This window comes from Marasmius oreades, chromosome 3 (assembly GCF_018924745.1).
Source record: "Marasmius oreades isolate 03SP1 chromosome 3, whole genome shotgun sequence".
Classification (NCBI taxonomy): Eukaryota; Fungi; Basidiomycota; class Agaricomycetes; order Agaricales; family Marasmiaceae; genus Marasmius; species Marasmius oreades.
This window is the reverse complement of record NC_057325.1, coordinates 1,798,088-1,823,912: the sequence shown is the minus strand read 5'-3', so window position 1 is coordinate 1,823,912 and position 25,825 is coordinate 1,798,088. Positions and strand designations below refer to the sequence as shown.

Sequence of the window (25,825 nt, the reverse complement as noted above, 5' to 3'; positions counted from 1 at the left end):
CATTCAACGCCAGGTGTTTCAAAGGATCGTCGGAGTCTGTACTGAATCCAGTTCAAAAAAAATTGTCAATCAGGAGAGCCGTGAGGAGTGAGCTGAGCGTTGACGTCGTTGACGATGGGGAGGGTTTAACTGGAATTTCAAATTGACGGGACGCCTGTCACAGTCCATGTCACACTTGTCCTCCAATGTCCACACACCCGTTGGATGCAGTGAACTCTCTTCGTTCTCTACTCAATAACGTCCTTCGAATCTCTGTCCTTGACGGACGCATCTTTCTAGGATCTTTTCTGGGTACCGATCAAGCTCTCAACCTGCTTATAGCCGATACAGAGGAATTCCGCATCCTGAACGCTCACTCGAAGGATCCCGACATCTCTAATTGGGACGGCCGGATACGCGATGGGATGTTTCTCGAGAATCCCAAGGGTAGATATGTGGGGCAGGTTCTGATTCCATGGAAGCAGGTTGTTAAGGTTGAATCGCACAGACATGAAGATTCACGGAGATTATATTTGTGAGGTTACAGTCCCGACTCTTTATACTCATGTCTTGACATCCCTCTAGATGAACCCAATTATGTGTGTATTGCAGCGTGCCTGTCCCAGCTGAAACGGGCGATGAGAGGCATAGGGTAGGTAAGTAGGTTCTACTCGACTTCGCACACGTATCGTTGTATCGTCGATAATAGCAACATTTATCCCCAGGCACCGATTAGCAGTACCGTTCGACCGCCGTCCAATGCTTGTGGTCTTTAAAATCATTATTTCTTCCATTGAAAGCATTTTGTCGATACCACGCAGAGCAGCTCCAAAGCGTTGCTCCGAAACAGCGGCAATTCATGAGCACTCCAGTGTCGCCCAACCTATCTTTACCATACTACTGATATACCGTCAAATTAAACTAGCATGGATATTGTATCAAGAAACTATCAACAAACGCAAATGAGGATCATATCTTAAAATCTAACTACTTGGTCTTCCTGGCCTCTGCCTCTCGTTCCTTGTGTTCGTTTATCTTCACTTCCAATAGAGGGTCTAAGGAGCTGTCAGGGTGGCGGTAGGAGTTTCCAGCACGATCTGCCCAAGTGAAATACTGTGATACGATAAGAAACCGTGAACATAGAATGTTAACAAGTAATCTACTACTTACCTGGCCGTAATTTACGGTAAAGTATATGTGGTGTAGTGTATGGTGGGCAGGACCATTGATAATTTTCTCGAGTGGATGACCGGTAATCATATCCGAGTCATGTATCTACGGGTAACGTCAGCCAAAGGAAGAACGGTGTCAGTGTAACTTACAAAGATACTCCAAAAATTGACCGCAACGAAGAGAACAAGGTAAAGGACTCGGTGCATCGGGAAGAGGAAGATGAACGCGTGGTACGGGACAGACTGAGCCCACCCGTCTATTGGATGGAAAGCATGAGAAGCAAACGGGGTGGGTATGATCCACTTGTGATGGGGTTTGTGAAGAGTTTTGTATATGATAGGGATATGTAGCCAGCGATGAATCCAGTAGATGCAAAAATCAGTGAAAAGCAAGAACCTAGGGGGGGGACCGAATTTGATGAGGAAAGGGATTGTAAACCGCGTCTAGAAACTCACATAGGAATGCTGAGGATGAAATATGTCCAGCCGTACGAGTCGACGCGATCGTAAAGTTTACTCACTCCCATAACTTCCGCTTGGAAGAAGGGAAGAGTAAGGAGAGTCATTACAGGAAATGCTTTGAGAGACGTCTGTATTTCGAGCTTTACTTGATTCTTCAAGAAACGAGGATGGCGCATCATATCGTGATTGAAGATGAAATAATATGAGAGGGAGGCGAACAAAAAGTATAGCGCATAAATTCCGACGAGAGTGATGAGTGTGAGGGATATTATTTGGCGAGGGAAATATGCTCTAGGCCAAGCCGACCTTGGTACGACGAAACTAGATGTCGAAGATGACAACGAATCATAGAGTGAGTTGTCGATTGTGAGTGGTGGATGAGGAAGGTGGGACACAAGCTGAGTCCATTTAGAAGTCAAAGTGAGTAGAGGAACGGTGGAGGTCCCGTTGGCGATGGTATGCTGGAATGCGTGAATAGGGACTATAGATGCCCAAGCTCTGTCTAGCAAATATTCGTCAAATAATTCGAGAACGAGGTCCATGGAGAAGGTGGTAGAAATTCAAGATTCAAAGAAGCAAAATGCGACAAACCGAATCATGCCACTTTTTTTATCTGAGCTCGTGGGAAAATGTAGATAAGATAAATCGCCGGTCTTCCTCCATCCAGAATAACCTGGACGACCATGAACGATTCAGAAAAGCTCATTTCTTACCCAAAATCTGATCATTCTCCTCCAATTTCATCCAGTTCCAGCTCTCCTCCTCTACGTCAAGTTCGTAACGACCGGATCTACATTGGAAATCTTCACCCATCTGTGGACGAGTCAGTCCACCCCATCGCGGATGCATGAATATCTGCTCACACTTCATTCTAGATATTCTCTTCTTCAACTATTCTCAAAATACGGCAAGGTCACAAAGCTTGATTTTCTTTTCCACAAATCAGGCCCTCTGAAGGGTAAACCGCGCGGTTACGCTTTTGTTGAGTATGCAGATAAAGACGTGAGTTCCAGTTCCATAAAGCTAAGGCCACCTCGCTCACCCCGGGTCCCTTTGTTTTCTCCCCATGCGCCTAATGGAACTTGTACGCTCGGACTCCGACAACAGTAACTACCCGGGGAGAGGTTGGACAGAGGATTTCATGAAACTCACGTTTTGATAAATAGGAAGCCCAAAAGGCATTGGCCTCTGCCCACGACAAGTTATTTCGAGGTCGCAAACTGGTCGTAACATACGCACAACAAGCCCCTGCAGAAATCGCATCCTCACGAACTCGAAGGAACGTGATGGATAGTGGCCGCCCTACGACCCTCAGCCTTCTGAAGTCTGGTGTCACTGCCCATTCCAGCAGACATCAGCGTGACCCGTATGTCACTTTCCCCCGTTAAGTATCTGGCCTCAGTCATTCGTTTTCGTCTAGAACTTCCAATAAAATAGCATTGATGGAAGCAAAGCTTCGGCAAATGGACGCTAGCAAGCTGTCGATTCTCGAATCACCGTCCTCATTGTCGACACATCCATCCCTCCCGTCGAAACCGCCACCTGTAGACCCCTCAGCTGAACCACCACCTCGCCCTACTAAACATTCCTTACCTTCCTCCAACGCGGAGTCTTCAGGTTTACGCCTCACCGCCCCACCCAAATCAATACCTACCAAAGCGAAATCTACCGGTCTTTTAGGAGTGAAGATAGTCAAGAAGGAAAAGCCCGCAGGCGCGTCAGGAAGATGACACGAGCATCACTTTTTTCATTGATTCATGGCTTTCTTTGTGTGTATGATATAATCATAATGTGTGGGTTTTAAGTGTACATCCACCTCCATCAAGTACCCGTTGAAAGTTATATATAGTACATAAATTCGGTACCACACGTATGAAGAGACTGGAACGGCCGTTCTGATGCTAAGCGTTGCGCTACCAAATCATGAATATAAATATTGACAACAACTTTTTCGTCAATCATCACCGCTACAACGCATTCGGGTAGCTGACGCTCTCGCTCAGATGTTCGTTTGCAGGATTGTATGTGAAACCATGGAACTGCTCTTGCACCGTCTGCGAAAGCGCTGAACCAGTCACCACCGAATCCTGAGCCTCTTCATTTGTAAAGTCAGGATCGAAATTGGCCACATCCAACACTGATTCTACAGCAGGTTTGAATGGAGGTGTATAACCCTTCGCCAACAGCCTATCATAATCAGAACGTTAGAAAGACCACCGGTTATTGCCATGCTCAAACACACCGATTCCAGTCGATATACTTGGCGAAGAACGGATGTCTCTTGATTTCTTCCCCTCCGTTTGCACCCAACCGCTTTGAAGGATCGCGTTGCAGCAATCCTGTCATAACACTCTTAGCTTCGGGAGACATATCGGGCGGGAAGTTGAGCGGGTCCGTCAGGATTCGCTGATACATCGTGTTGACATTTTCGTCATAGAACGGTGGAAGGCCAGTCTAGACCGTCAATGATGAGCAATTAACATACATAGACAGAGAAGGTGGGAATCAATACCATCATTTCGTAAAGCAAAACGCCTAGGGTCCACCAATCAACGGTTTTAGTATACCCTTGACTCTCCAGGAGCTCAGGTGCAATGTATTCCGGGGTCCCACAAAATGCTGTAGCGGTTATGGTAAGCTCTCTAAAAGGTCTAAATACAGAGAGAAAAAGAATCGCACTATTCGTCTTTTCCGTTTCCGACATATTGAGTTTGCATAACCCGAAATCACATAAAGCGATATGTCCGGTATAATCCAAGAGAATGTTCTCAGGTTTGAGATCACTATCACTATTTGTGAGAGGGAGAAGGAGACCACGTTGAGGACTGGGGCTAACCGGTAAACAACATTGAATCCATGAAGGTGCTCGAGCGCCAGAAGTAACTCGGCGGCATAGAATCGACTACGATCTTGGTCGAACTTTCCCTCTCGCTGTAAATGATAAAAGAGTTCTCCTCCGTTGACTGCATGTGTTTCAGTGAGATACCATTCGTCGGCAGGGAAAAACCATTACCAAACGACATGACCAGATATAATTTATCGGGATTTTGAAAGGAGAATTTCAGGGGCACTATGAACGGATTGTTCACAAGAGCCAAAACCGTTCTTTCCGCAAGAATGTGCGTAATTTCTCCGGGACGTTGTGCGATATGAGCTTTGCGGATAGTCTTTAGCGCATAAATCCGCTGTGTGTCTTTTTTCCGAACTTGCATAACCTTGCCAAAACTTCCTTTCCCAATGACTTTCAGAAGGTCAAATGCTTCGATGGTCAGAGATTCGTTGCGAGTCGGTTTAAAATCGATTTTCAGGTGGAACGACCCCGATCCAGCGGATGCGTTGTACCATTGATCGGTTGCATGCTAGAGGGAATGCGTCAGGACAGAAGGCGGTCCCGATGAGGAAATTGCACATACGTGTCCTTCGAGCATAGGAGTGAGATCCACACGAGACAGTAAGAGATCGTTTCCCATATCATCGGGACCTTGAGCAGCAGCAGTCCTGAGATAAGCTGACACAGCTATATTCGAAGTACGCGATACATCACTGCGTAGGAGAATCTTAGGGAGTAGGAGGACGTTTACAGGACGTTTCACTCACAAGTTGGCCCGGTAATTCCACACTGGGTTGATCAAGTCTCCGCCAATAGCATCGATCAAGATTTCGTTCTTATCGAACTCTAGCACGACATAAGGAAGCCACCAAAAGCGCTGCCTTTGCATACTCTCGCGATTACTAGTCGAACGTCGAGCTGAAGGTTGTGATTCAAGGGCCCTCTGGATGACTTCTGGAAGCGGTATGTCTGGTGGGAGCGCAAGACGACGACCTATATGATGATACCATCTCAGCAATGGAGACCGTCAACGATACGGGTGGAGGACATGCCTTGAAATATACGGATAGTTAGCATACCCGACCGAAACTGGTCTGCGCCGTTCGGTGGCCTTGGTGTGGTAGGCCGCGAGGGTATCGGTGTTACAGAGCGAGACGAAGTGCCGTTCTCTTTGGCATCTTTGCCCTCTGAGCGAAGTGTTAGAATCATTAGAGCGAGAAAATTCGAGGCTTACTTTTTACGCCAAGTTTCCAGGACATTTAGATGACTGCGTTGAGAAAATAAAGAGTGATGATGGTGGTATAAGGTTAAGAGGCTGCCCGCGCCGGATGTATAAATATATAAGAGCTTGAGGTTAAGATGAGATCAGCCAGAACGGCAGACGGCGCCTTCCTTGGTTCCGGTCTCCGTGTGTTGCATTCCTCAGGCTGGGTGTAGAAGAGGCAGTATTGCTGTGCACACATACATGACAGCTGGACTCGACATCAGAGAAAACAAAATGAAGCATCGCACGGGTCGCCAGGGCGAAAGACATGGTAGCAACTAATAGCAATTAATTGATGGCTGGACTTGGAACATCCGTCCTCCACGATCCATTACTATACATCGATTATATCGGGGGAGTGAAAGAAACAATATCCGTACTTGATCACTGAACCTTCTTTTCAGCAACAGAGGTGACTACATTTTCAGCAGCGGCACGTTCGCTCTCCTGAAGTACCCTCCGAGCTTCTCTTCTCGCACGACCTCTAGTGATCATCGGTTTAGGCTCCAAATTCGCGAAGAGGTACTTGCAACCTAGTTCAATAATCCAGCATCCAACAAAGTCGATTACCATGCTCAAAGTGAGCTTGATTTTGAACTGAAGCGATACAAAAGTCTTATTGTCAGAAAATGGCAGTCGATGATCGAGAATAACATACTGAATCCTCCATCTCTACTATTTGCAACCATCTGTTTAGCTCCGGCATGAAATCGGTTGAACCAGAGATAGCAACGGCGCTCGCGCCTACGAGTCCCCAATACAGTGCAGGATTCTCGCGGATCCCTTCCCGGAACGGTCGGCCCTGCCATCAACATTGTCAGTGTGATTTCTCGTATATTATAGAATAAGGATGTAAATACCTGGAAATTGATAGCAAACGTAGATACCTGCTGTTGCAGACCAAGCAGATAAATCGCAGTGTTTAATAAACTGGGAGTAAACTTTGCTTCCAAGTCGATGGGTCCAGTCCGACTAGGAGACAAATTCGTCATTGACAATGGAATCGTTGATAGAAACACCCACGGATCGTATAGTTCCGAAAGATTCGTGATATACACAAGGGCAACGATGTGAAGTGCGAACTGCAAAAGCACAGAGAGTAGAACGTAGAAATTGAAGATGTTCCCTAACGGTCTCTCTTTCGATAATTTCTCCACAGGCTGAAAAGATAGGAAAAGTTGAGTACCGGATGCCTTGCGACGATAGTGCTGTGTACAATTGACAGACCTTGGCTCGTGAAATGCAGAGGAAACAGACCGACATCAACATTCCAGTAATCGTGACTTGATAATCGCCATATTTGATTCCTTGAAGGTATTGAACACTCAAACTGTATGCAGTGATCAGACAATTCAACGCCAGAATCTTGTACATCTGGATAGTGGCAACTAGAGTACAGCGTCCTTGTCGGATGATATGAGTGACTGAAAAGGTCCATTAGCCGTCAGTTAGTTGTGTTCAGTATGCATGCCATACCAGCAGCAACATGAGAAAGCTTCGAAGTGAAAGGTGCAGCACAAGAAGCATCCCCAAGCTTGATTTTGGGCACGTCCTGCTCGCCTTCCATCTCGGCCAACTTGTCCGTGATAGCGTTCAGGTCGAACTGAGTAATTACAATTAGTCGGAATGCCACCGAGAAGAAGCGAACTTTGCTAACCTTCTCCATCGGGTTCGCTCTCCTTGCGGTCATTTGGTTGGCAGCAGCTCTCTGCTGAGCTTGCACAGCGTCCGGGAACATGTGCGCGATAGCAGGTGGAACAGGTGGTGGTGGCTGGTTAAATCGCGCAGAAATTTTCAACTGGCTTTCATAGACATTTTTGATTCTTTCGACTCGTTGTCGTTCAGCAATCTTCTGTAAATCTTCCGGAGTGCCATCCAGTAACGCCACACCGATATGAGCTTGTTTCAACGCTCCGACATCATTAGTGCCATCGCCAGCCATGAGGGTGACATATCCATTGGATTTGAGGGAGGTCAGAATGTACTCTTTTTGAGAGGGAGAAACACGGGCATACACCCAAGTATTCTGAACGAGATCGTTCCAAGATGGTTGCGTCTCGTACTGCTTCATAGCAGCTCCGGTAATGCAAATGTCATACTCATCGAATAAGGACACATCGATGGGTTTTGAGGGGTCAACCGAGATGATTTTACTTTCGTCGACGGTGCGGAAAACGAGATCTATGAGAGATATTGAATCGACCATGACTATATAATTAAGAGGAAGGCGCACCGCGATCATGTACCGCATTTTCCCTCAGATCTAAAATCAGAACTTCCCGGTCCACGATTTCCACAGTTTTGGCAACATGAACAGCTGTCAATGGATTATCACCAGTAATCATGATGCACTAATGAACGAATTAGGATTCTCCAAGAAGACTGGAAGCGAGGTTCGCACTCGATGTGAAGAATCTGCCAACATCTTCAAAGTGTCAACCGCATCCGCCTTGAGAGGGCAATGGAACACCAGAAAACCAGCGAATTTCAGACTACTCTCATATGTCTCTCTGGCATGCTTATTGATCTGTTCATGCATCAGTATCACCTTGCCAACGTTATACTAAGATGCACAAACCTGCTCGCCATTCATGGGTTCCATCTCCTTCATAGCCAACGCCAAGACTCTGCTTCCTTTCCTCGTATAGCCTTTGTAGATATCGTCATATCCAGCCGGTACAACTGCCAACATGGTCTTAATTGTTTCAGGAGCACCTTTGACGGCGACGAGGGTACTAATCCCTCCTGCCTGAAGTGTTGATACAGTGCACATGCGTTTCAAAGCGGAGCTGAACTGGAATCGCCTTCGAATATTTATGCTGGCCTTGTAGGATGCCTTGGGATCCAGCGGGGAAATGATATCGCCTTTGGAAACCTCAGTAAGTCCCCAACAAAGATAGATGTATTACAATACCTTTGCCAACCCGCCACTCCATTTTCTCCAGAGTTGTCTTTTCCATCGGATCCCCGACAACTGTACCATCGTCTATACGAACGAGTGCATGTGCGGCTGCAAGACAGAAAGTAGTTTCTCTAGTAACTTCTCTTACATTGACCAATTGTTTAGAATATGCACTAAGCAGGATGGAGTTGTGACTCAGTAATTGAACCATAATGAAAAACCCGCACCTGACGCCAACCACCCCTTCCAAGACCAGATTCTCAGCAGTTATAGTCCCCGTTTTATCAAAGCAACAGACATCCACTCGTCCGGCAGACGGAATCCTGAATGGCTCGGTACAGAAAATAGCTTTGCTCACGATCAGGACCATGAAGTGAGACGCTTGTTGTCAGGATCACTTACCAAACTTGCTCAGCGCTACTAAACTCGCGTTTACTGCCAGCGACAATTCCATGGGAAGCTCGGGTGGTACAACGCTAGTGATGATAAGAACACAGTCCAGTAGAAGTTTGCTCTTCTTCAAATCGCGTTCAATACCTAAAACCAAGAATAAGTATGGCCCTGTCATGGATGTCATTATCTGCTTACCCTTGATCCACACGTAAGCACTGGCAGCGATGGCGAATACTAACAAGAACCCAATAAATAAAAAGGATTCCATATTGTTCGCGGAAACACGTTCAGTAGAGAAAATCATAGTCCTGACCAACTGTCCTTGTGCCGTCCCGAATCCAGTGCGTAGAACGACACCCAGACACCCACCATCTGGTGTTTTCAATGGCGGTTCAGGAATACCATCTGTGGCTGCCAGAAAGGTCTTGAATACTGGTTCAAGGACCTGTCACCAAATTAAGCACATACCATTTGCCCTTCCACTGGCCTGCAAAATCTTCGTGCCGCTGAAGACTACAATTCCCTTATGCGCACCATCCACATCCAACCCGACTCCTTGCGCTTGCTCGTCAATTAAGAGGTCAGCACCTTCCTTGACAAGGGGTGTGCTCTCTCCAGATAACATTGCCTCATTCACGATACATTGGCCATGCAAAAGTAAGATGTCAGCTGGAACCGTCGTTTCTTCACTGGAGTTGTGTTGTTGAGGTGGTGAAGGAGGATTGTTCGCGATATTTCCGTTCGATTTGCTTTCCTTTGGTGGGTGGGGACGAGGACCTTGTCGAGTGACGCTGACAATGTCTCCAGGAAGGAGTTGGTCACTCTGAATCATGGACCATTTTCCATCGCGATAGGTGTTTATCGGGTAAGGTGTGACCGCCATAGTGCGAAATTCCGTAAGAGAACGCACGCGCTGTGCCAGCCTTGTCAACCTCTAGTCCAGAATAAGAGAGAAGACTTACCTGCCAGACCACGGTACACTCGAAGACTACCAACATGAAAAGTGTGAATAAACTGTAGTACCAATATTCGTCCAAACACCATAGGGCTACACAAAAGATCTATCCGATAATAAGGTCCTGTGCCATACAAGTTGAACGAAAAAGAAAAATCACCTGGAATACGAAGAACGGGGCGGTTGCATGTTCTGAAAAGAGTTCGCTGAACGATGGAATGGGGATGTTGAATTCATTGAGTCCATAAAGCGCTTTAAGTTCCTCAGTCTCTAGGGCCATGAGTCCATATTGGGGTGACTTGACGCCAGGTACAGATTTAGGATTGAGGAAAGCGGTCAAAGGAGGCCGTCCTGAGGACGGATATGGGAGCTTGGTGAAGGTGAGTTGGTCTTTACCTAGGGAGATACTGGCTACGCTGTAAGTGTCGCGTTGATAGTTGAACGTGTACGAGGATGGGTCGGAGGGATTTTTCTTGATTAGAGGGACAATCTCTCCTATTCCACGATGCATTTGCGGGACAATTCGAATACAATCCGCCTCCACCAAGGTACGAGCCTAGAGACCATGTTGAGATGCTTCGCAACGTATAAACTGTGACGTACTTTTCGTGTCTCTATCCAGGCCCTTGCCCCAGTACTCCAGCGGGTGACCAAAAAACTCAAAGCATGTCCCGCACCGAGAGTGACGCACGCTAAGAACGTCCATTCTTCGCTAACCAGCCACTGGTCGTACTTGAAGTAGTATGCATACGCAAGTAACGGATAAAGAGGTAAGATGGGGAGTGTATACAGGAGAGTATACCAGGGAAGACGAACATGTAGACCTGCCCTTGTAATCTCGGGCGAGTCTACGATCACGGAGACAGCCCTGGACATGATGGTCAGTACCAAGTTCTGTTCGACACTTCGTACTATATTACGGAGTTGGCAGGCCACGTTAACGAACCAGACCTTGTCCCAGACTCTTCCATAGGACTCACGTGGTGTTTGAAGCCGGCTACGGCATCTCCCGCAGGGCTATACTTTCTTTGAAATAAAGTTTCAGCCACGCAAGTCTAGAAAAATCAGCTCGTTCACCATCAATAGCCTTGAGAATGGTACGCTTGCAGTCATCTAGTCTCCCCCGCGCACACTGACATACACATTCTCAGCCGAAGGAAATCAGTGACATCAAGAAGTTCCTGGAGATCTCTAAAAGAAAGGACGCCTCCCGTACGTTCGTTTTCAACTTCTCTTGTCTTTCTACTTAACTCGGCTTTTCAGAGGCGCGCATCAAACGAACTGCGTCCAAGACCCCTGGTGGCAAACTCCAGACAAAGTTCAAGCTGAGATGCTCGCGATACCTGTACACTCTTTCCTTGGACGATCCAGAGAAGGCTGAGAAGCTTCAGCAAAGTCTACCTCCAGGTGAACAAGGCCACGTCATACGATTCCCCTTTCTTATGGCTTGTCTTAGGTCTCAACGTCGTAGAGGTTGGTGGCACTCCCAAGAAAAAGTAAAACGCTACCACTTGTTCTTTGGTTTCCGGGAGTTTGTGAATCCATCGTGTCATTTTTCCGAACGGAAAAATGGATATGCAGGTGTATATTATGCTGGGTCCAAATTATGTTTTACAGCAACATGCCCTAATATGATCGAATATCACAGTTATCTTCCATGTGTACTTAACACAACTCGAAATGACGCCGAGGTCGGGGCTCCACACTTTTCTATAGAATAACACTAAGCATGCTAAGAGATGACACTTGGAACCTACGCAGACTTTTGACAGATCATCATGCGTAACCTCGAATCCTTGACCACCGGGACGTGGTGAGGGAGACCATCACAAGATGTCACAGGAGCTTAGCTCTTAAAGGATGCTGTCTCTCCTTCCTTCCCCCGTCCCCCGCACGACTCGAATTGTGACTGTGTCCAATTCCTTTTCGCCCTTTATTACTCTTCGTTTTTCTTTCGTTCTCTGAGGGATTGTGGTCGACCCACTTTCTATCTAGTCAAGCCTTTCGCTTGTAGCGGCGGTTTATTGGTTCGGTTCGGTCTGAGTTCGTACATGTTTGCCCTCCTTCCCAAGACTTTCTGTGGATTTTTACCACTCCGTTATGGCGTCTTCGTAGGTGCTCAGTCGACTTCTGTGTACAACCGCGATACTAACAGATGTTCGCAGGCCCTCTCGATGATGATGATGTCAGGTGCAATAATAGTAACCATCACAGCTTGGGCACAAGTCATGCAACTTGCAGCTCATCCCGTTCCTCTCAGCGACGAGACTGCGTTGTTTTTTCACTCCATTATTTTCACTTTGCTCGCCATGTTCGGAGTATTAGGGTAAGCCAGACAGTCCGATTCTGTACCCCGAGAAAATCATCCTGTGCTTGTAGAATCGTAGCAGCGTTATTGAAGAAACGCCCTGTGCTTATCCTGTTTCTCGCCCTACTCGTCCTCCATCTGTTCGTTGGCATCTGTGCTGGAGCATTCGTACTATCCGTCCTCTTTCGAGGGAATCCCCCAGAGGCCGTTAAAAGATGTCTGAACGGAGCAAAAGACAGTTTGACAAACACGGTCTGTGCGAATGGCATTGCCATACAGAAGCCGGTTGCCGTGATTCTTTACATTGCGAGTTGGCTCCTGGAAACATGTAAGTCAACCTCCTTGAGGGCAATTAGACATTAACGTCCGCATAGATACGGCCATGATGATTTACAGTTTTGTGCGCCAGCTTGCTCAAGAAAGTGACCAAGCTCCCGAAATTGATGGCGCTCCTGCCAGTGTGGATGAAATGCGTATGCCCTACAAGCCCAGCCATTCTGCAAACAACTCCATAACCATCAGCAACATCAGTCAACCAGCACCTGGCATGAATATCGGATACGCTTTCACTACTGTAGAGCCGAATTTCGGTGATGTGTCCAACAGGCCGATGAGGACACCAAGGACATATAATTACGTGTAGATCCAGAGGTTCGTGGGCCACGGAGAATGTTTGACTGGGTCGGACTACGGACGAAATGCATCGGACTCGAGCTTGTATATCTAATGTAATCCCTAAATGCTACTTACAAGTTACGACCACCCTGCTCAGTGGTGACTCACAGAGAACAAATCCGACCGATTGTCCTGATGCCGTAGTCTGCAGTAAGAACGTAAATACATACAACTCTCAAGTTTTCATCGTTCGGAGAACAGCCATGAGCACACAAGCCACCAACATCCCAGTCGTCCAAAACATAATACCCCTCTCGATTCTTGCCTTACGTCGCCCGGGTGTCTGTCCTGACCGCATCGACTCAATGTCGAAATCTCCGGCATGCAATTCAGGCAAATTGTTCAAGAGAGCTTTCAATAGTTGCCCTCCGTCTAGTAGCGGGACAGGTAAAAGATTGAAGAAAAAGAGAGACAAGCTTGCCGCTACAAGGTAACTGACGCACAGACGGAGGATCAGCAGGGAATGAAGATGTTCGAAGTACGAAACTAATACTGACTCAAAACAGGATCCCGCCAAAAAAAGTGTCCTCATGGGAACGAACCAGAATCGTGATGCCCACCGGCTAACTTTCACTTCCCCAATGTTCAGGACTATGGAGCTCGTAGGAAATCAAAATCAAAAAGGCGAACCTTGTTCCCATATTTCGATTTTGGGACCATTCCAGACAAGGGTCTCGACTCCAGCATCTCCATGATGACGGCGAATAGTTAGGCGAGTAAATGAAGTAGTTTCTTCATCAGGTCCGACACATATAGCGTCTGGGTCACTGTCATGATGGTTTCTTGGTCCGCTACATTCTTCATCTATGATACAACGTGTCCGTGGAGGAGAGTGGGCAAGGATGTCGATCGGATCTAAACAGCCTTTGTTCCAATCAGTGCGATCATCCAACAAGATCTTCTTGTGTTTGAAACATGACAATGCAGGATTTAAGAGACCTCGAGTCCCGTAGCAGCAAGCAGCCCCTATGTATTCGTCAACAGCGTGTTTAAGGTCAAGCCAAACGACCTTTTACCTTGAAAAGCGGTTCGCGGGACACACCATCCAGACATATTCAAGAGTCGAAACTCATCTGGACCTTTCTCGGACAGATAGGTAGACCAGATATCATCCCTGGACTGGACCACGGCTAGCGGAACATCGTCCAGATGGGTGACGATGGATCCGACTAGCAGGAAATCTTTCAAAGGGGAGCCCTGGAAGGGCGTAAGATCACTTTGTCCGCCAGCAACATTCAAACAATCTTGCCTCTTCAATGTCAACTACGGCCCTTCCAATGTGACTGATATCTTCGTATAGCAGTCCAAGGAAAGTACTTCCAATTGAAGTCGACTTCTCTAACCAAACAGACGTCCTTCCAACCCCCAGAAGCAATAACCACATTACGATATTATGACACGGGCCCCCGGCAATTATTCTTCCTTTCCTCCGAGGAGAGAGGTTCTCAATCTGACGAGGTGGGAAAGAGACATGTGCAGATGGAAATATCACAGTGAATGAGACACCGACAGAAAATAACGAGACCGATTCCCTGCCAAAGAGTCAGCGGGGTTCAATGTCGAACAAAATGACACCGACAATGCTGCACTGATAACATGTCCAAACTCGTGAAATATCTGGCAAAGAAAGACGGCCAACAAGATCACCGGAAGATGTACGAAAGGTACGGTGAGCCCTGGGATCTGCAAATCCGATACTCTCAATTCATTGTTTCGATACTGACACAGGGAACTCACGATGGGGATAATGAATACCTTTGAGGCTGGTGTTGTCATTGTTCCTCGGCTGAGTTCCATATCATCCCTTTTCTGTACACTCAAGGAGGATGATCGCTCTGTCACTCGAGAGGAAATCTGAACCAAATCCCACAATAACACTCCCGAAAGCCAGGCAAGGGCGCAGACTGCACATAACATCCCCATGAGCCCAATTACGACGCCTATATCATAAAAAACTGTCATCCAGTATCTTATACGTGCGTACGTTTTGGTTCCGAGCTTCTCCGCCATCCTGTCGTACAAAGAGTTCCATGCCGTTGTACAGGCGGTCAAGTGTAGGTACTTGACATTGAGCGTTGTACTGGAAAGACCCCAATGTTTAAGTCTTGGCCGGGAATGAGCATTGGTGACGTTGCTAGGAAGAAGTGGTACATATCGAGAGCGTCCTGCATAGGCGTTGAGCGCATGCACCACGACCCAGAAAAGCGATAGTGGAAGTAATAGTGGAAGTAAAGTGTCAGCCACAAGCATAATTACGCTATAGGCAGTGGTGAATTTTGGGCTCTATATACACGCGCCCAGTGACACCTAGGCGCACGGAACGTGGTTTGAGTGGGGATTCCATTTTGACTAACCATAAGACACCAAAACAGTAATTAGGATGGAAAAGATGGACAACATCTCCCCAACCATCATAGCTAAATAATACCGAGCTGTAGAGTACCTTTCAACATCTCCTACGCCTCTCCGGTCCCCCTTGATAGTTGACACTATTTTCGCGAGATGCGACCTCCAGGATCAAGTTATTGACTCATTCCCGAATTTTGGCAAGGATCTCAGAGTCTTTAAAGAGGTGGTATTCCTGTCGCAACACACACTTATTGGTTTTCGGGAAACCGAAGGTGAATAATTGTGTCGACGTACCTCATCGCCGACTTTGATGGGATTTCCTCCCCATCCCGGTAGCAAAACACGGTCACCAGTTTTCACCGTCGATGGAACGATTTGGCCATCTTTGTTGGGGGCACCAGGACCAACAGCAATCACAGTGGCCTCCGGTAGAGGTTGGTTGGTAGCGGAAGTTGGCAAGAAGATGCCAGTGGACGTTTTCTAGCACAACATCAACGTCCATGTCGAGCACGAAATTTATATATTGACTTACAGTCTCAGGCTTGAATCGCTGGACCAAGACACGGTCCAAGAGAGGAATAACAGACTTGATGGACTTGAAGGTAGCTTGAGCGGCCTGTAGAGAATAGAATCAGTTGCTGAAGATGTGGGCTTGGGCTCAGACTCGCCATAGAAAATAGAAAGAAGGTAGCAAGAAAAACGTGAAGAAGCAAAAAGTTACCGACCCGAGAGAACGCGAAGGAAAAAAAGAATATTTGTTAGACAAATTACTCAGCACGTGACAGTTGAGCGTACCAAGCATGAACAAATCTTCCCGTTCGCAATTTGAGTAGCTCACATTTGCACTCACTAGAAAAAATAAAGACATTTTCACATACTTTTCCCACAGTTTTCTAGCGCCAAAAACTCTGATTGTTAGCCAACTTTATGGGACAGGGAAATAGTGATGAAACTGTAATTTTGGATATAATTTTCTGGGTCCAAAAATTTTACAAAAACTCGGAATTTTGGAGGGAATTTTGCCGTCCCAAAAGTCTCTGAAAAGACCAGCTTTTAGGTAAATTATAGATGCTGCAAAATTTTGCTGAAAGCTGGTTTTTTCCCAAAGGTTTTGTGCCTGTAAAAGGCTACGAAAAGGAAGGGTTTTTTTCACCTTTCTGGGACTCCAAAAGGGTACAAAAAATCCAAATAATTGTAAGGTTTTAGGCAAATGAAAATGAACTCAAAACTTGGACTTTTAGTATCCTTTTTGGAGTCCAAAAAGCACTCAAAAACTTAGAATTTTAGTGCAAGAAAAATTATTCAAATATAGTATAGAAAGTTGAAGTTTCCATTGATTTTTCCCATTTCGAAAAGTTGGAATTAGTCCGGATGTCCAGATTCCAGACCGTTCTGACTCCGGAGTCCGGATTTTTCATCTGGATTCTGGATGCACTCTCCCCCCGGTGTCCATCTTCAATTCAAGCTCAAAAATTAACTTCGGCATTGTTGTATCCTTAATAAAACGACACTCATTCGCTGTACCGTTCCGTATAATATGTGTTATATCGTTTCGTTTCAAAAGAGATCTATTTTATCGAATGTCATAAGCCTATGGAGATAGTTAACTGTCACAACTGTAGTGAAGTTGAACAAGCAAGAAATACGAAAAATAGGTATATATCAAGAAATCGGGGTATTTAGACGGTGTTGTCTGCATAATGGGGTCGGTTCCACTCCGTTACACACAATTTGAAAAAAAAAAAAAACGAACGCTCAAAATTTGCTTGTTGTATAGATCAGTACCACTCGTATACGTGCTCGCGGATCGTCAATATCGAGCTTCTTTAACTGGATGCGTTTTCGCAGTTGTGAAAACGACGCCACCTGTTACTGTCATCGACCCTGAATTCGGAAAAACCGGGAATTCGGAAATTTGTACTGTAGCCAAAAATAGACTGGTTTTTTTAGACTTTTTAGTATCAGAAATTAAGGAGAAGTGTATGATACCTCTCCAGAACACTCCGCACAAGGGGGGGTGGACTCCTTGCTGACTTGCGATGGTTACACAACGACGGGTCAAATGTCGGGCCGAAAATCTAAGCGTGAGAAATTTCCCAATCGAGAATCCCACCACTGTGGCACAAGTTCCTGATCAATTCTCTTCATTCTTGGTTTGTTATAATCACTGAATATTTCTCTTGCTCTCACATACCTATAGATACAAACATGACTAACCTACAAGTGCCCAAGGCCACAATTCTGCAGAGCACTCCGATTTTTTCAGTCATTTTGACCCTCAGTTGTGGCAATTACTCCTGTACCAGCCTGGCACACTGAGTGCCAGGCCCTTGGCACTAGCAATTACACCCATTGGGCTACCCAAATCTTTGGTCCTTGAATTTTTGCAAATTTTTTTGGGTACACAGGGTGTATGTTTGCAAATATCCGAGATTTTTGTGTTTTTCACCCATAAACTGTACAAGAAGGCCAGCAAACACCTCTGGCAGGGTCAGATGATCTCTGATTTTTTACTTCTAGTCCAAGCAATGAATCAGAATTGATTCTGGCACCTCCAACACCCTCTGATCCTGGGAAGAACCACCTAAATGAGGAAAAACCGATAAATTTAGGATTTTTTCCCAAAAGTGCAGACTCTGTCCATGTCTTGTGCAGCAGTATCTATATGACTGAATTAAGTTAAATAATATTCACGCTTCATTTTGAGCCCTCTATTGTTAGGCGTGATTGTGTGACATCACTTGACTCGGCAATTTCCGACTTCGCCGTGGGGCCACGTTTTTGACACCCCCTCATCAAAAAAATTATAACTCCACACCATCACACCCTCCCCACAAGAAAATTGGCAGACGTATACCTTAAAAGGTATACTATGCCACCATACCGTCTGTACAGGTACTGGTACGTATTTTCTTAATTATATACAAATTTCTCCTTAGATTGCCGACTTCCGGGGCAATGACAGTATTGCGAATATCAATTGGCGGGTGTTAATGCTCTGTGGGTGCCCATCGTGAAACCCGTGGCCTGGAGTTGGAGGCGATTGACCATATTTTCGAAAAGGGAGGCATTACTGGTGGTGTCTTTGGAAGGAAAGGTGGTAGGACTACGTAAAATCGGCATATGGTTTCTGAATTCGGGGATAAAGATATGGAGCAGAGATGAGAAAGGGCGAAGGTTCTTCAGCTATGGCCCCTCTCTCTTCGACTAGACTGTACCTGACACTTTCTACGTGTTTTCGCACGATGAGTCTCTTGGTGAAGTCACTTTGATATTTTCGATCTACCTCCCTCCGACTCCTCATATCGTCGTGGGTTACACCTTCTTCCTGGTCGAGCGACCTTCCGATCGAGCGTGGATTCCGACTTGTCCAGCTTTCACCGTTTGACTTTGGCTTGTACAGGACGTTTTCTAAATTACTGAGGCATATATTGTCGAAATAGGAAATGGGAGGTAACTACTGTTGAGGTACATGTACTGAGTCCAAGCTGATGCTTCATAAGCTGGCGACACCGTCACAAACGCGTCTGTTGTGTGTCACACAACCACAGCAACCACTCTCCTTTACCTTTCTTTTATCCTCAAATCCTAAGCAATCATGGCCGACATGGACGTGGATCAGCCCGAAGTCAAGAAGGAGAAAGAAGTAAAGGAAGGCAAGCAACGATTCGAGGTTAAAAAGGTAATCGTGGCGTCTCGCCAACCCGATTTTTGTCGACTCTGAAACGTCAGTTCTCCTCTGTAGTGGAATGCCGTAGCACTGTGGGCATGGGGTACGAGTTCTTAATTTCTCCACGACCCTCGCCTCTCTGCCAGCCTCTGAACTACAGACAGATATCGTCGTCGATAATTGTGCCATTTACCGGAACCACATTATGGATCTTTGTACGAGCAGTTGGATTTCACTGATTCTCGTCTTTTCCTCAAGTTTTCGTTATTTACAGGCATCGATTGTCAAGCGAACCAAGTATCCTGTGAAGAATGTAATGCTGCTTGGGGTATTTGCAACGTACGGTTTCAACCCATTTCTTAATTCAGGGAAATTGACTAAGACATGTTCCCCGTACAACACAGCACGCCTTCCACTTCCATTGCATCTCTCGCTGGTCGAAGACTAGAAATGTGTGTCCGCTGGATAACAGAGAGTGGGAATTACAGAAGTACGTATTGCGACTCCGTGTCTCATCGAGAGTAACTAATCTTCCCTGTCACTAGGTATGGTCACGGAGAACGTTCGCTTATGTATCTTTTTTGTGATAAATGGCACTGCTCTTATCCACTCATGTAACGTCCCTGTGTATCATACGCTCAACTCTATCACTTCATTACATCACCCAAGCGTTATGCGGAGCATTCTGAGGCTAGATGGGTGGTGTGTGACAGGGTGTTTTTCGCAAATCCCCTCCAAGAATGTCTTCCTACACCCTCCAAACCTCCCGAACGAAGCTTGCGTCCTTCGTTTAAAGAATGTTTATCATGGAGCTTCGTATTGTACCACTTTTCAACCACCGAAGAGTAAGCACAAAAAAGTACATGACCAGGAAACACATAGACGCACTTCTTTTAGTACGCTTCTTGTACATTATACGATGACCACATTCCCTACAACGTATCGGTTCTCTTGGTTTGATTTCGTTTTTAGCCCCGCAGTCTGTCCATCCGTTGATGGAGGGTAGGTGCAGCAATGAGTTGGGCCGTAACAGCGGGAGTGGACCCTTACCAGCGCAGAGGTATTCCATATCTTGCCGAGGTTGAGTAGTAGAGAAACCCGACTGATTATTGCTACCCCATTGCGACGATTGTTGATCCATGGATGGTGAAGAGAAAGTGTGAGTCAGGAATATTTTGGCGTCAATCAGTTGAACTCCCTTTCGAGTCACCATATGCCTATGGTACCTACGGTGGTCGCTCTCGTTCGGTATTGCCCAGTCAATGGTTCACCAAGTCTCAAATCTACAGCAGGAGTGAAGTGGCTACGCTGCCCAAATACAGACTTTAGCTTACTCAAGCCCACCCCGCGTCCTCCAAGCGTCCTCACAGTCCATGCATAACGACCTTCAAGATGCCCTCCAAGCAAAATACGACGCCCGGAAAGCCCAACCGGCCTCGGGAAGTGACAAGAAAGGCTGGATTTACGTTCTGGAGGGAGAGAAGTTTGTGAAATGTGGCAGGACGAATAAGCCGGAACGTCGGATTAAAGAGCATCGAAGGAGGTGTAAATTAGACGAAACGCAGTTGAGAGAGGTTTATAAAGTGGAAATTCCATGGGCGAATCGCACAGGTAAGTTGCAACGCTTTGATTAACATTACTTCGTGTTCTGAACAGACGTTTAGAGTCCTTGCTTCATATCAAACTGAAGATGGCTGGTTTTCATATCTCCAAGCTCGAATGCGCCTGTACGTTTGGCTCCGGCGTTGTAGATCTCTCTGCTGACATTCAGGCGATGGAAGGCGGTGTAGGACATGTCGAACGATACATTTGCTCCAGGGAGACAGTCGATGAAGCTGTAGGAAAAATCAAGGAGTTAATTGATGAAGTTAGGCACGAATGAAGGGCGGGCAAGGCGTCCTGCTGTAGTCCGTATCGAGGGAGTTGTTATTCGTTGATTTTTGTCTTGTAACTTGAATGTTTTTGCTTAAACGTCCGAAAAAATGAACAGATCCAACGATCCCATGTAGGCAGTAAAGATCGCAAAGACAGTGAAATCTGATTCATATGCTACTCAACGTAGTATACGCGTGCGCAAGGCGGTACAAAAGGATGTTTTCTGCTTCAACACCCGCACCAGGTACACCGAAATACTAGCCGATGCCGGTACCTAGCTTCATCTGGAAATTGAGAACAGTCCCGAATCCAAGATCTCGTCCCTTTCCGTTGAGATGAAGTCCTTTCTGAGCCTTCGAAACACCACCACATCTTGTCGTCATGTACCATGCATTCAAGAAATATGGATGTCCGTAGACTCAGCCGTATCCTCCGCCGAGATACCGCTTTACGACATCCACAGCTTCATCAAAGAACCCGTGTTGACGATAAAGTAACCCCACCCTTTAAAAGAAGCCGCTCTTGAGTGAAATCAACAGAGCCTGCTACGAACCTAATGAGCCTGGCTTGTTCTGATGATTGACGAGATCAAGAGAATGATTATAATCTGCCCAAGCTTCCTTCATTTGTTTTGAAGTACCCTTGAACCGTCCTCAAGCTTTCCAGTTGCCAACTTACCTCTACTTCAGCTCGTAAAATAACCTCCTCAACGCTCTCGTTTCCCTTGAGGTCCAGATCATAAACATGGCCTACGGTCATCCTATCCCCAATTACCAGCTGACCTAGTTCCATCAATCTGCTGCCTCAGCTTCTGGGGCTGAACCGAGGCCTTTGCAACTCGCAGATCTGTTCCAAATACCCGATAAAGCAGCCCCTACGGCTTTCAAATCGCGTAACTCCTCAAACACGGGTTCCAGACGGGTATGTCTGCAATTCCAGTTCGAATGCTTCCGTCACACGGCAAAGAAGAACGCACCCATCCCTAAATAACCACAAAGGCATTCAGCAGAAAAACTGTCAAAACAGAACCTCTGAGCCAATAACGAAGCGGAGGACTACAACATGGATGGTAATTTGAGTGCATATGAGAATTTGGGGATGGACCGGGAGCATACAGCTGAGTCGGTAAAGAATAATTTCGTCAGATTTGAGTAGCAGTCAAGCCTCGAAACGGACTGTACGGATGGCTGAGTGCATGGTAATTCGACCGCGAGTTGAGACAAGGTATATAGGAATGAATGTAAAGGAGGGTTTTTCGAGGAACGACCAGCTCAGAACAGATATCTGAGTAGCGGTCAACGTCGTCGTTATCCGATCCAGATCGTGACTAACTCTTGTGACATCCGTGATCTGGGACAGCTGTCCGTGTCCTAGGCCTGGTTCCGAGTATGTTCTCAATTCGACCCCTCGGCTTTGCGTATCACCATGTTGACTGAACTTCACATATCCGTTCGGAGTAGACCCTCCGTATCCAATTCATTCGTCCTCCTCGTTATGAAGAGGCTTGACTCACTTGAGTATTTCACTTGTGGTAAGACTCATTTGAGGAGAGGACAGCATGCTTTGCTGGCACGGTTGACACTGAACAGGCTCCAAGTTTGTATGAGGGACGACTGAGGAAATCCGTCTTCATCATATCGCATAGCTGCTCGGCCATAAGACTAGCATGCTGCATCTCGACAGATGATACCTGGCACCATCCTCCAGCGATCAATTTTATGACCAAACACTGCCTCTTGATATTACGCGCACCAGCCTGTGCTTCAATCAAGTACGGCAGGTTAGGCTGTGTCACCGAGGTCCGCTTCAGCGATAGCCCATCGTTGCTGAATATGCTTATCCTGCTCCTCTGAGGCTCTGAATCCGATAGATACGGCTTGACATCGACTACAAGGTTACTTAACTGAAGCGCAAAAGGACTTGAACTACCTCAGTGTCCAACCACAGTCTGAACAACTTGAGAAGTCCCAGCATACCGAATGCTCGCGCAGCCGCCAAACTTAATCGGCAGCTTTTACGTCCGCATTCGCTGAACAGTCCGTCTCATCGAGTCAACGCCTCGAGTGGGAGGAAGATCGACAACAAGGCCATTCCATTGAACCACGAGAGGACTTGAACTACCTTCAGCGTTCAACCGCAGTCTGAACAACAAGAAGTCCCAGCATATCGAATGCTCGCGCAGCCGCCAAACTTAATCGGCAGCTTTTACGTCCGCACTCGCTGAACAGTCCGTCTCATCGAGTCAACGCCTCGAGCGGGAGGAAGGAACCACGAGAGGACTTGAACTACCTTCAGCGTTCAACCGCAGTCTGAACAACTTAAGAAGTCCCAGCATACCGAATGCTCGCGCAGCCGCCAAACTTAATCAGCAGCTTTTACGTCCGCACTCGCTGAACAGTCCGTCTCATCGAGTCAACGCCTCGAACGGGAGGAAGATCGATGACAAGGCCATTCCATCGAAGCACAAGATGACTTGGTTCAAAGGCTGTATAACTTCGATGTGCAGAGCAAGTCCACCTGTCCACAAGTCTTCACCAGCAGACATGGATTCATTGCAGGACACGAGATATGTACGGTGCCTTTCAACCGTTGCAGCGTATGAAGAACGGAAAGGTGGGCTTGAACCTGAGGGGAGCAGACCGGATATCCAACGAATTTCACGCTGCAAGTCCACCTGTCCACAAGTCTTCACCAGCAGACATAGATTCGTTGCAGTGCGCGAGATAGGTATGGCATATTCCGACCGCATGAAGTGTTTGGAGACCGGAAAGCTTGAACCGCATAGGGTTGCAGCAAGCGAAGGCGAGACGACCTGAATCTGAGGTCCATGATGAGTGCCTTCGAGTCAATTCTAGCAGTAGCAAATGCGAATAAACAGTTTGGTCATTTATTAGATGCAGATCGAGAAGCAGTACGTACCTGGATGGTTTCCGTGAACATCAACTCCGATAAACTCAATGCCATTTGAAGCACTCCACGGGTTAAACAAGAGCCATTTAGAGAACGGTGCGAGCTAAACATCGACACGAGCATGGATCGTTCTTAAGAGAGAATTGGAAACCCGCCCAGGACAGATATCTGAGTTTGGGTCCATTCTCGCTCTACGAACTGGATGTCGACAACAAGCAACGTTTTTTGAAAACCAGCCCAGAACAGATATCTGGGTTCATTCTCGTTGAGAGACCTCGGAGACAGATTTTGGTGGCAAAAATGTCGTTTTGATCTGGAATAGAACGCAGACATCGTCCTTGAGAGAATTACGAACCAGCCCAGAACAGATATCTGAGTTCGGGTTCATTCTCGGTGGGAAATATCGAAGACGGAATTTTTGTGGCGAAGGCAAAAGGTCGATTTGATAAGATATAGACATCGTCGTTTGAAGAATCAAAAGGACCAGCTCAGAACAGATATCTGAGTTGGGGTCTAAATGGGTAGGTGGGATGTGACGACCGCGAGTCAAACTCACAATCACGTGTGCCATGCGTAACGATAGTCAGCTTTGACCCGGATATGTGCCCCGAATCCGACATGACCAACCTTTCCCGTGATGCACTGCCACGGGCTCGAGATTTTGCTCATGTCGTTTCACTCCGTTAATAACCCAGAAACCTGTTCTGGGCCCTTCCGAAATATCAGGATCTCTCTGTATACCCCCGTTCCAACTCAGCTGGTTTCAGCGTTCAGTGCCGAGCGCTGAGCGCTGAGCTCTGGCCTCTATATCCGCCACTGAGGTTGCAGGGTACTGAAGATGTCGTCGTCGTCGTCAGATCTCTAACTGGATCTTTCTCCACGCTTAAAGGAAATATGGAAGAGATTGTGCCTTTCATTACGCACCAGCCACAGGTTTTCTAATTAGCGCTTTATGCCGCGCAAACCCGCCTTGGCCTTGATGACCGGGTTTGCGCATGGTGTCGGTCGATGCATGTGCTTTTTCCAGATCATATGTCCACGACCTGACCAAGATATAATAGTAAAGGTATACTGATCGCAATGCACTGATTTTCTCCCAAACTACAAGTTCAGCGTTTGCGCTGTTCTATCATACATACGATTCCACCATTCTCTGAGTCTGTCTTCGGTTCAGCGTTTGCGTCGTTCCTGAGGGCAGCTCTGACTTTCCGAGGCGCCTAAGGCATGACAACCCCAGAAACAAGAACAAGGCAAACAAAATCGTCACCTAAAGTCCAATGGTGCTCGTGCGACCTCTGTTCTCAGGTTAATACCTTCAATCAGGAGGCAGGGAAGTTGGAACAGGGAAGTTGGAACAGGGAGCGTATATAAACCCCTCCACCCGCAAATCTCACCGGAAAACTCAAAATGCGCTTGCCACTGCTCGTTCAGCCGCTCTTTCAGTGCCGAAACAAGATGCCTGTCCGAGTCCGAGCGGTGAAAGCAGTGGAGCAGCGCCCGATCTCCTACCTTGTACTCTGCTCGAGCAGGCGAGAATCCAAGTCGAGGCCGTAGCGGGATGCAGTCTCTCCTTCGTCAACACAGGAAAGTTATTCACGACACCCTTTACTTATGATTTTACGGGGAGCAAGGATGACCACTGTCAACTTGCTCTCGTGATGTCAATACCCAACCAACCTTCCTACAGGCCGAAAAGGCATGCGTAGACGCTTTACTCGCTCTCGATAGAGGCGTGTATCCAGATATCACCGAGAGCATTCGACTAGCGCTTTGCAGCGATGCCGTTTCCCTTTTGGAGACCTTGGGGCGGCATAAAGCATCGGAGTGGGCTCGGAAAAATCGACCAGGGGCCTATGACACAGGTGTGTAAAATTTCTCAAACCTTGTCTGAACCATCCTCATTTGATGACGCCCTGTCAGATTATTGTTACCTGCCATATCGTAAGCGCACTCCAGACGTACAGAGGTTTGGATTGGCTCTTCTTATGGGTAACTACTTTTATAAAACGACTCAGCAAGTGACCTCTTTGATACAAAACAGTTTCACCTCTGTTTCGGGCTCTCAGAACAATCCCGCAGAA

The 25,825-nt window shown here is 46.8% G+C and overlaps 10 protein-coding genes across 12 annotated transcripts; 5 read left to right on the top strand and 5 right to left on the bottom strand.

Moving 5' to 3' along the window:
* Positions 1-152: 152 nt before the first annotated feature.
* On the top strand, positions 153-860 carry E1B28_005921 (uncharacterized protein). Its single transcript, XM_043150522.1, has 2 exons — positions 153-514; positions 565-860. Exons 1-2 carry the CDS (start codon positions 186-188, stop codon positions 566-568), a joined length of 333 nt encoding a protein of 110 aa, XP_043011610.1. The 5' UTR covers positions 153-185; the 3' UTR covers positions 569-860.
* A 106-nt stretch (positions 861-966) lies between these two features.
* On the bottom strand, positions 967-2,155 carry E1B28_005920 (uncharacterized protein; the record flags this gene model as incomplete). Its single annotated transcript, XM_043150521.1, has 4 exons — positions 967-1,092; positions 1,150-1,254; positions 1,302-1,548; positions 1,608-2,155. The coding sequence occupies 4 exons, from the start codon at positions 2,153-2,155 to the stop codon at positions 967-969; spliced, it is 1,026 nt and encodes a 341-aa protein (XP_043011609.1).
* Positions 2,156-2,296: 141 nt separating this feature from the next.
* Positions 2,297-3,343, top strand: E1B28_005919 (uncharacterized protein; the record flags this gene model as incomplete). Its single annotated transcript, XM_043150520.1, has 4 exons — positions 2,297-2,436; positions 2,489-2,615; positions 2,780-2,979; positions 3,034-3,343. The coding sequence occupies 4 exons, from the start codon at positions 2,297-2,299 to the stop codon at positions 3,341-3,343; spliced, it is 777 nt and encodes a 258-aa protein (XP_043011608.1).
* Positions 3,344-3,580: 237 nt separating this feature from the next.
* E1B28_005918 (uncharacterized protein) lies at positions 3,581-5,702 on the bottom strand (the record flags this gene model as incomplete). The annotated part of the gene is made up of 10 exons (XM_043150519.1): positions 3,581-3,800; positions 3,856-4,067; positions 4,126-4,232; positions 4,293-4,396; positions 4,450-4,576; positions 4,627-4,972; positions 5,027-5,156; positions 5,211-5,436; positions 5,496-5,630; positions 5,678-5,702. The coding sequence occupies 10 exons, from the start codon at positions 5,700-5,702 to the stop codon at positions 3,581-3,583; spliced, it is 1,632 nt and encodes a 543-aa protein (XP_043011607.1).
* A 273-nt stretch (positions 5,703-5,975) lies between these two features.
* E1B28_005917 (uncharacterized protein) lies at positions 5,976-10,888 on the bottom strand. Its single transcript, XM_043150518.1, has 18 exons — positions 10,561-10,888; positions 10,118-10,513; positions 9,965-10,063; positions 9,471-9,915; positions 9,198-9,413; positions 9,012-9,146; positions 8,837-8,957; positions 8,622-8,782; positions 8,286-8,572; positions 8,109-8,234; positions 7,941-8,058; positions 7,365-7,888; positions 7,184-7,310; positions 6,935-7,131; positions 6,731-6,867; positions 6,568-6,679; positions 6,366-6,509; positions 5,976-6,304 (listed from the first exon to the last, which is right to left on the bottom strand). Exons 1-18 carry the CDS (start codon positions 10,831-10,833, stop codon positions 6,092-6,094), a joined length of 3,831 nt encoding a protein of 1,276 aa, XP_043011606.1. The 5' UTR covers positions 10,834-10,888; the 3' UTR covers positions 5,976-6,091.
* A 163-nt stretch (positions 10,889-11,051) lies between these two features.
* Positions 11,052-11,457, top strand: E1B28_005916 (uncharacterized protein; the record flags this gene model as incomplete). The annotated part of the gene is made up of 4 exons (XM_043150517.1): positions 11,052-11,054; positions 11,109-11,169; positions 11,221-11,364; positions 11,414-11,457. 4 exons carry the CDS (start codon positions 11,052-11,054, stop codon positions 11,455-11,457), a joined length of 252 nt encoding a protein of 83 aa, XP_043011605.1.
* Positions 11,458-12,008: 551 nt separating this feature from the next.
* On the top strand, positions 12,009-12,908 carry E1B28_005915 (uncharacterized protein; the record flags this gene model as incomplete). The annotated part of the gene is made up of 4 exons (XM_043150516.1): positions 12,009-12,068; positions 12,123-12,283; positions 12,337-12,593; positions 12,640-12,908. The coding sequence occupies 4 exons, from the start codon at positions 12,009-12,011 to the stop codon at positions 12,906-12,908; spliced, it is 747 nt and encodes a 248-aa protein (XP_043011604.1).
* Positions 12,909-13,067: 159 nt separating this feature from the next.
* Positions 13,068-15,191, bottom strand: E1B28_005914 (uncharacterized protein). Of its 3 annotated transcripts, XM_043150515.1 has the most exons (9): positions 14,925-15,191; positions 14,678-14,880; positions 14,520-14,623; positions 14,451-14,472; positions 14,190-14,390; positions 13,957-14,137; positions 13,571-13,906; positions 13,438-13,513; positions 13,068-13,374 (listed from the first exon to the last, which is right to left on the bottom strand). In XM_043150515.1, the coding sequence occupies exons 2-9, from the start codon at positions 14,861-14,863 to the stop codon at positions 13,116-13,118; spliced, it is 1,365 nt and encodes a 454-aa protein (XP_043011603.1). In that variant the 5' UTR covers positions 14,864-14,880; positions 14,925-15,191; the 3' UTR covers positions 13,068-13,115. The 3 variants fall into 3 exon arrangements, with proteins under 3 accessions (XP_043011603.1, XP_043011602.1, XP_043011601.1); XM_043150514.1 differs by having other exon boundaries at positions 14,190-14,472; positions 14,678-14,844; XM_043150513.1 differs by having other exon boundaries at positions 14,190-14,472; positions 14,678-15,191.
* Positions 15,192-15,250: 59 nt separating this feature from the next.
* Positions 15,251-16,024, bottom strand: E1B28_005913 (uncharacterized protein). The gene is made up of 4 exons (XM_043150512.1): positions 15,958-16,024; positions 15,822-15,905; positions 15,584-15,769; positions 15,251-15,521 (listed from the first exon to the last, which is right to left on the bottom strand). The coding sequence occupies exons 1-4, from the start codon at positions 15,958-15,960 to the stop codon at positions 15,471-15,473; spliced, it is 324 nt and encodes a 107-aa protein (XP_043011600.1). The 5' UTR covers positions 15,961-16,024; the 3' UTR covers positions 15,251-15,470.
* Positions 16,025-20,332: 4,308 nt separating this feature from the next.
* E1B28_005912 (uncharacterized protein) lies at positions 20,333-20,841 on the top strand (the record flags this gene model as incomplete). The annotated part of the gene is made up of 2 exons (XM_043150511.1): positions 20,333-20,570; positions 20,624-20,841. The coding sequence occupies 2 exons, from the start codon at positions 20,333-20,335 to the stop codon at positions 20,839-20,841; spliced, it is 456 nt and encodes a 151-aa protein (XP_043011599.1).
* Positions 20,842-25,825: the final 4,984 nt, after the last annotated feature.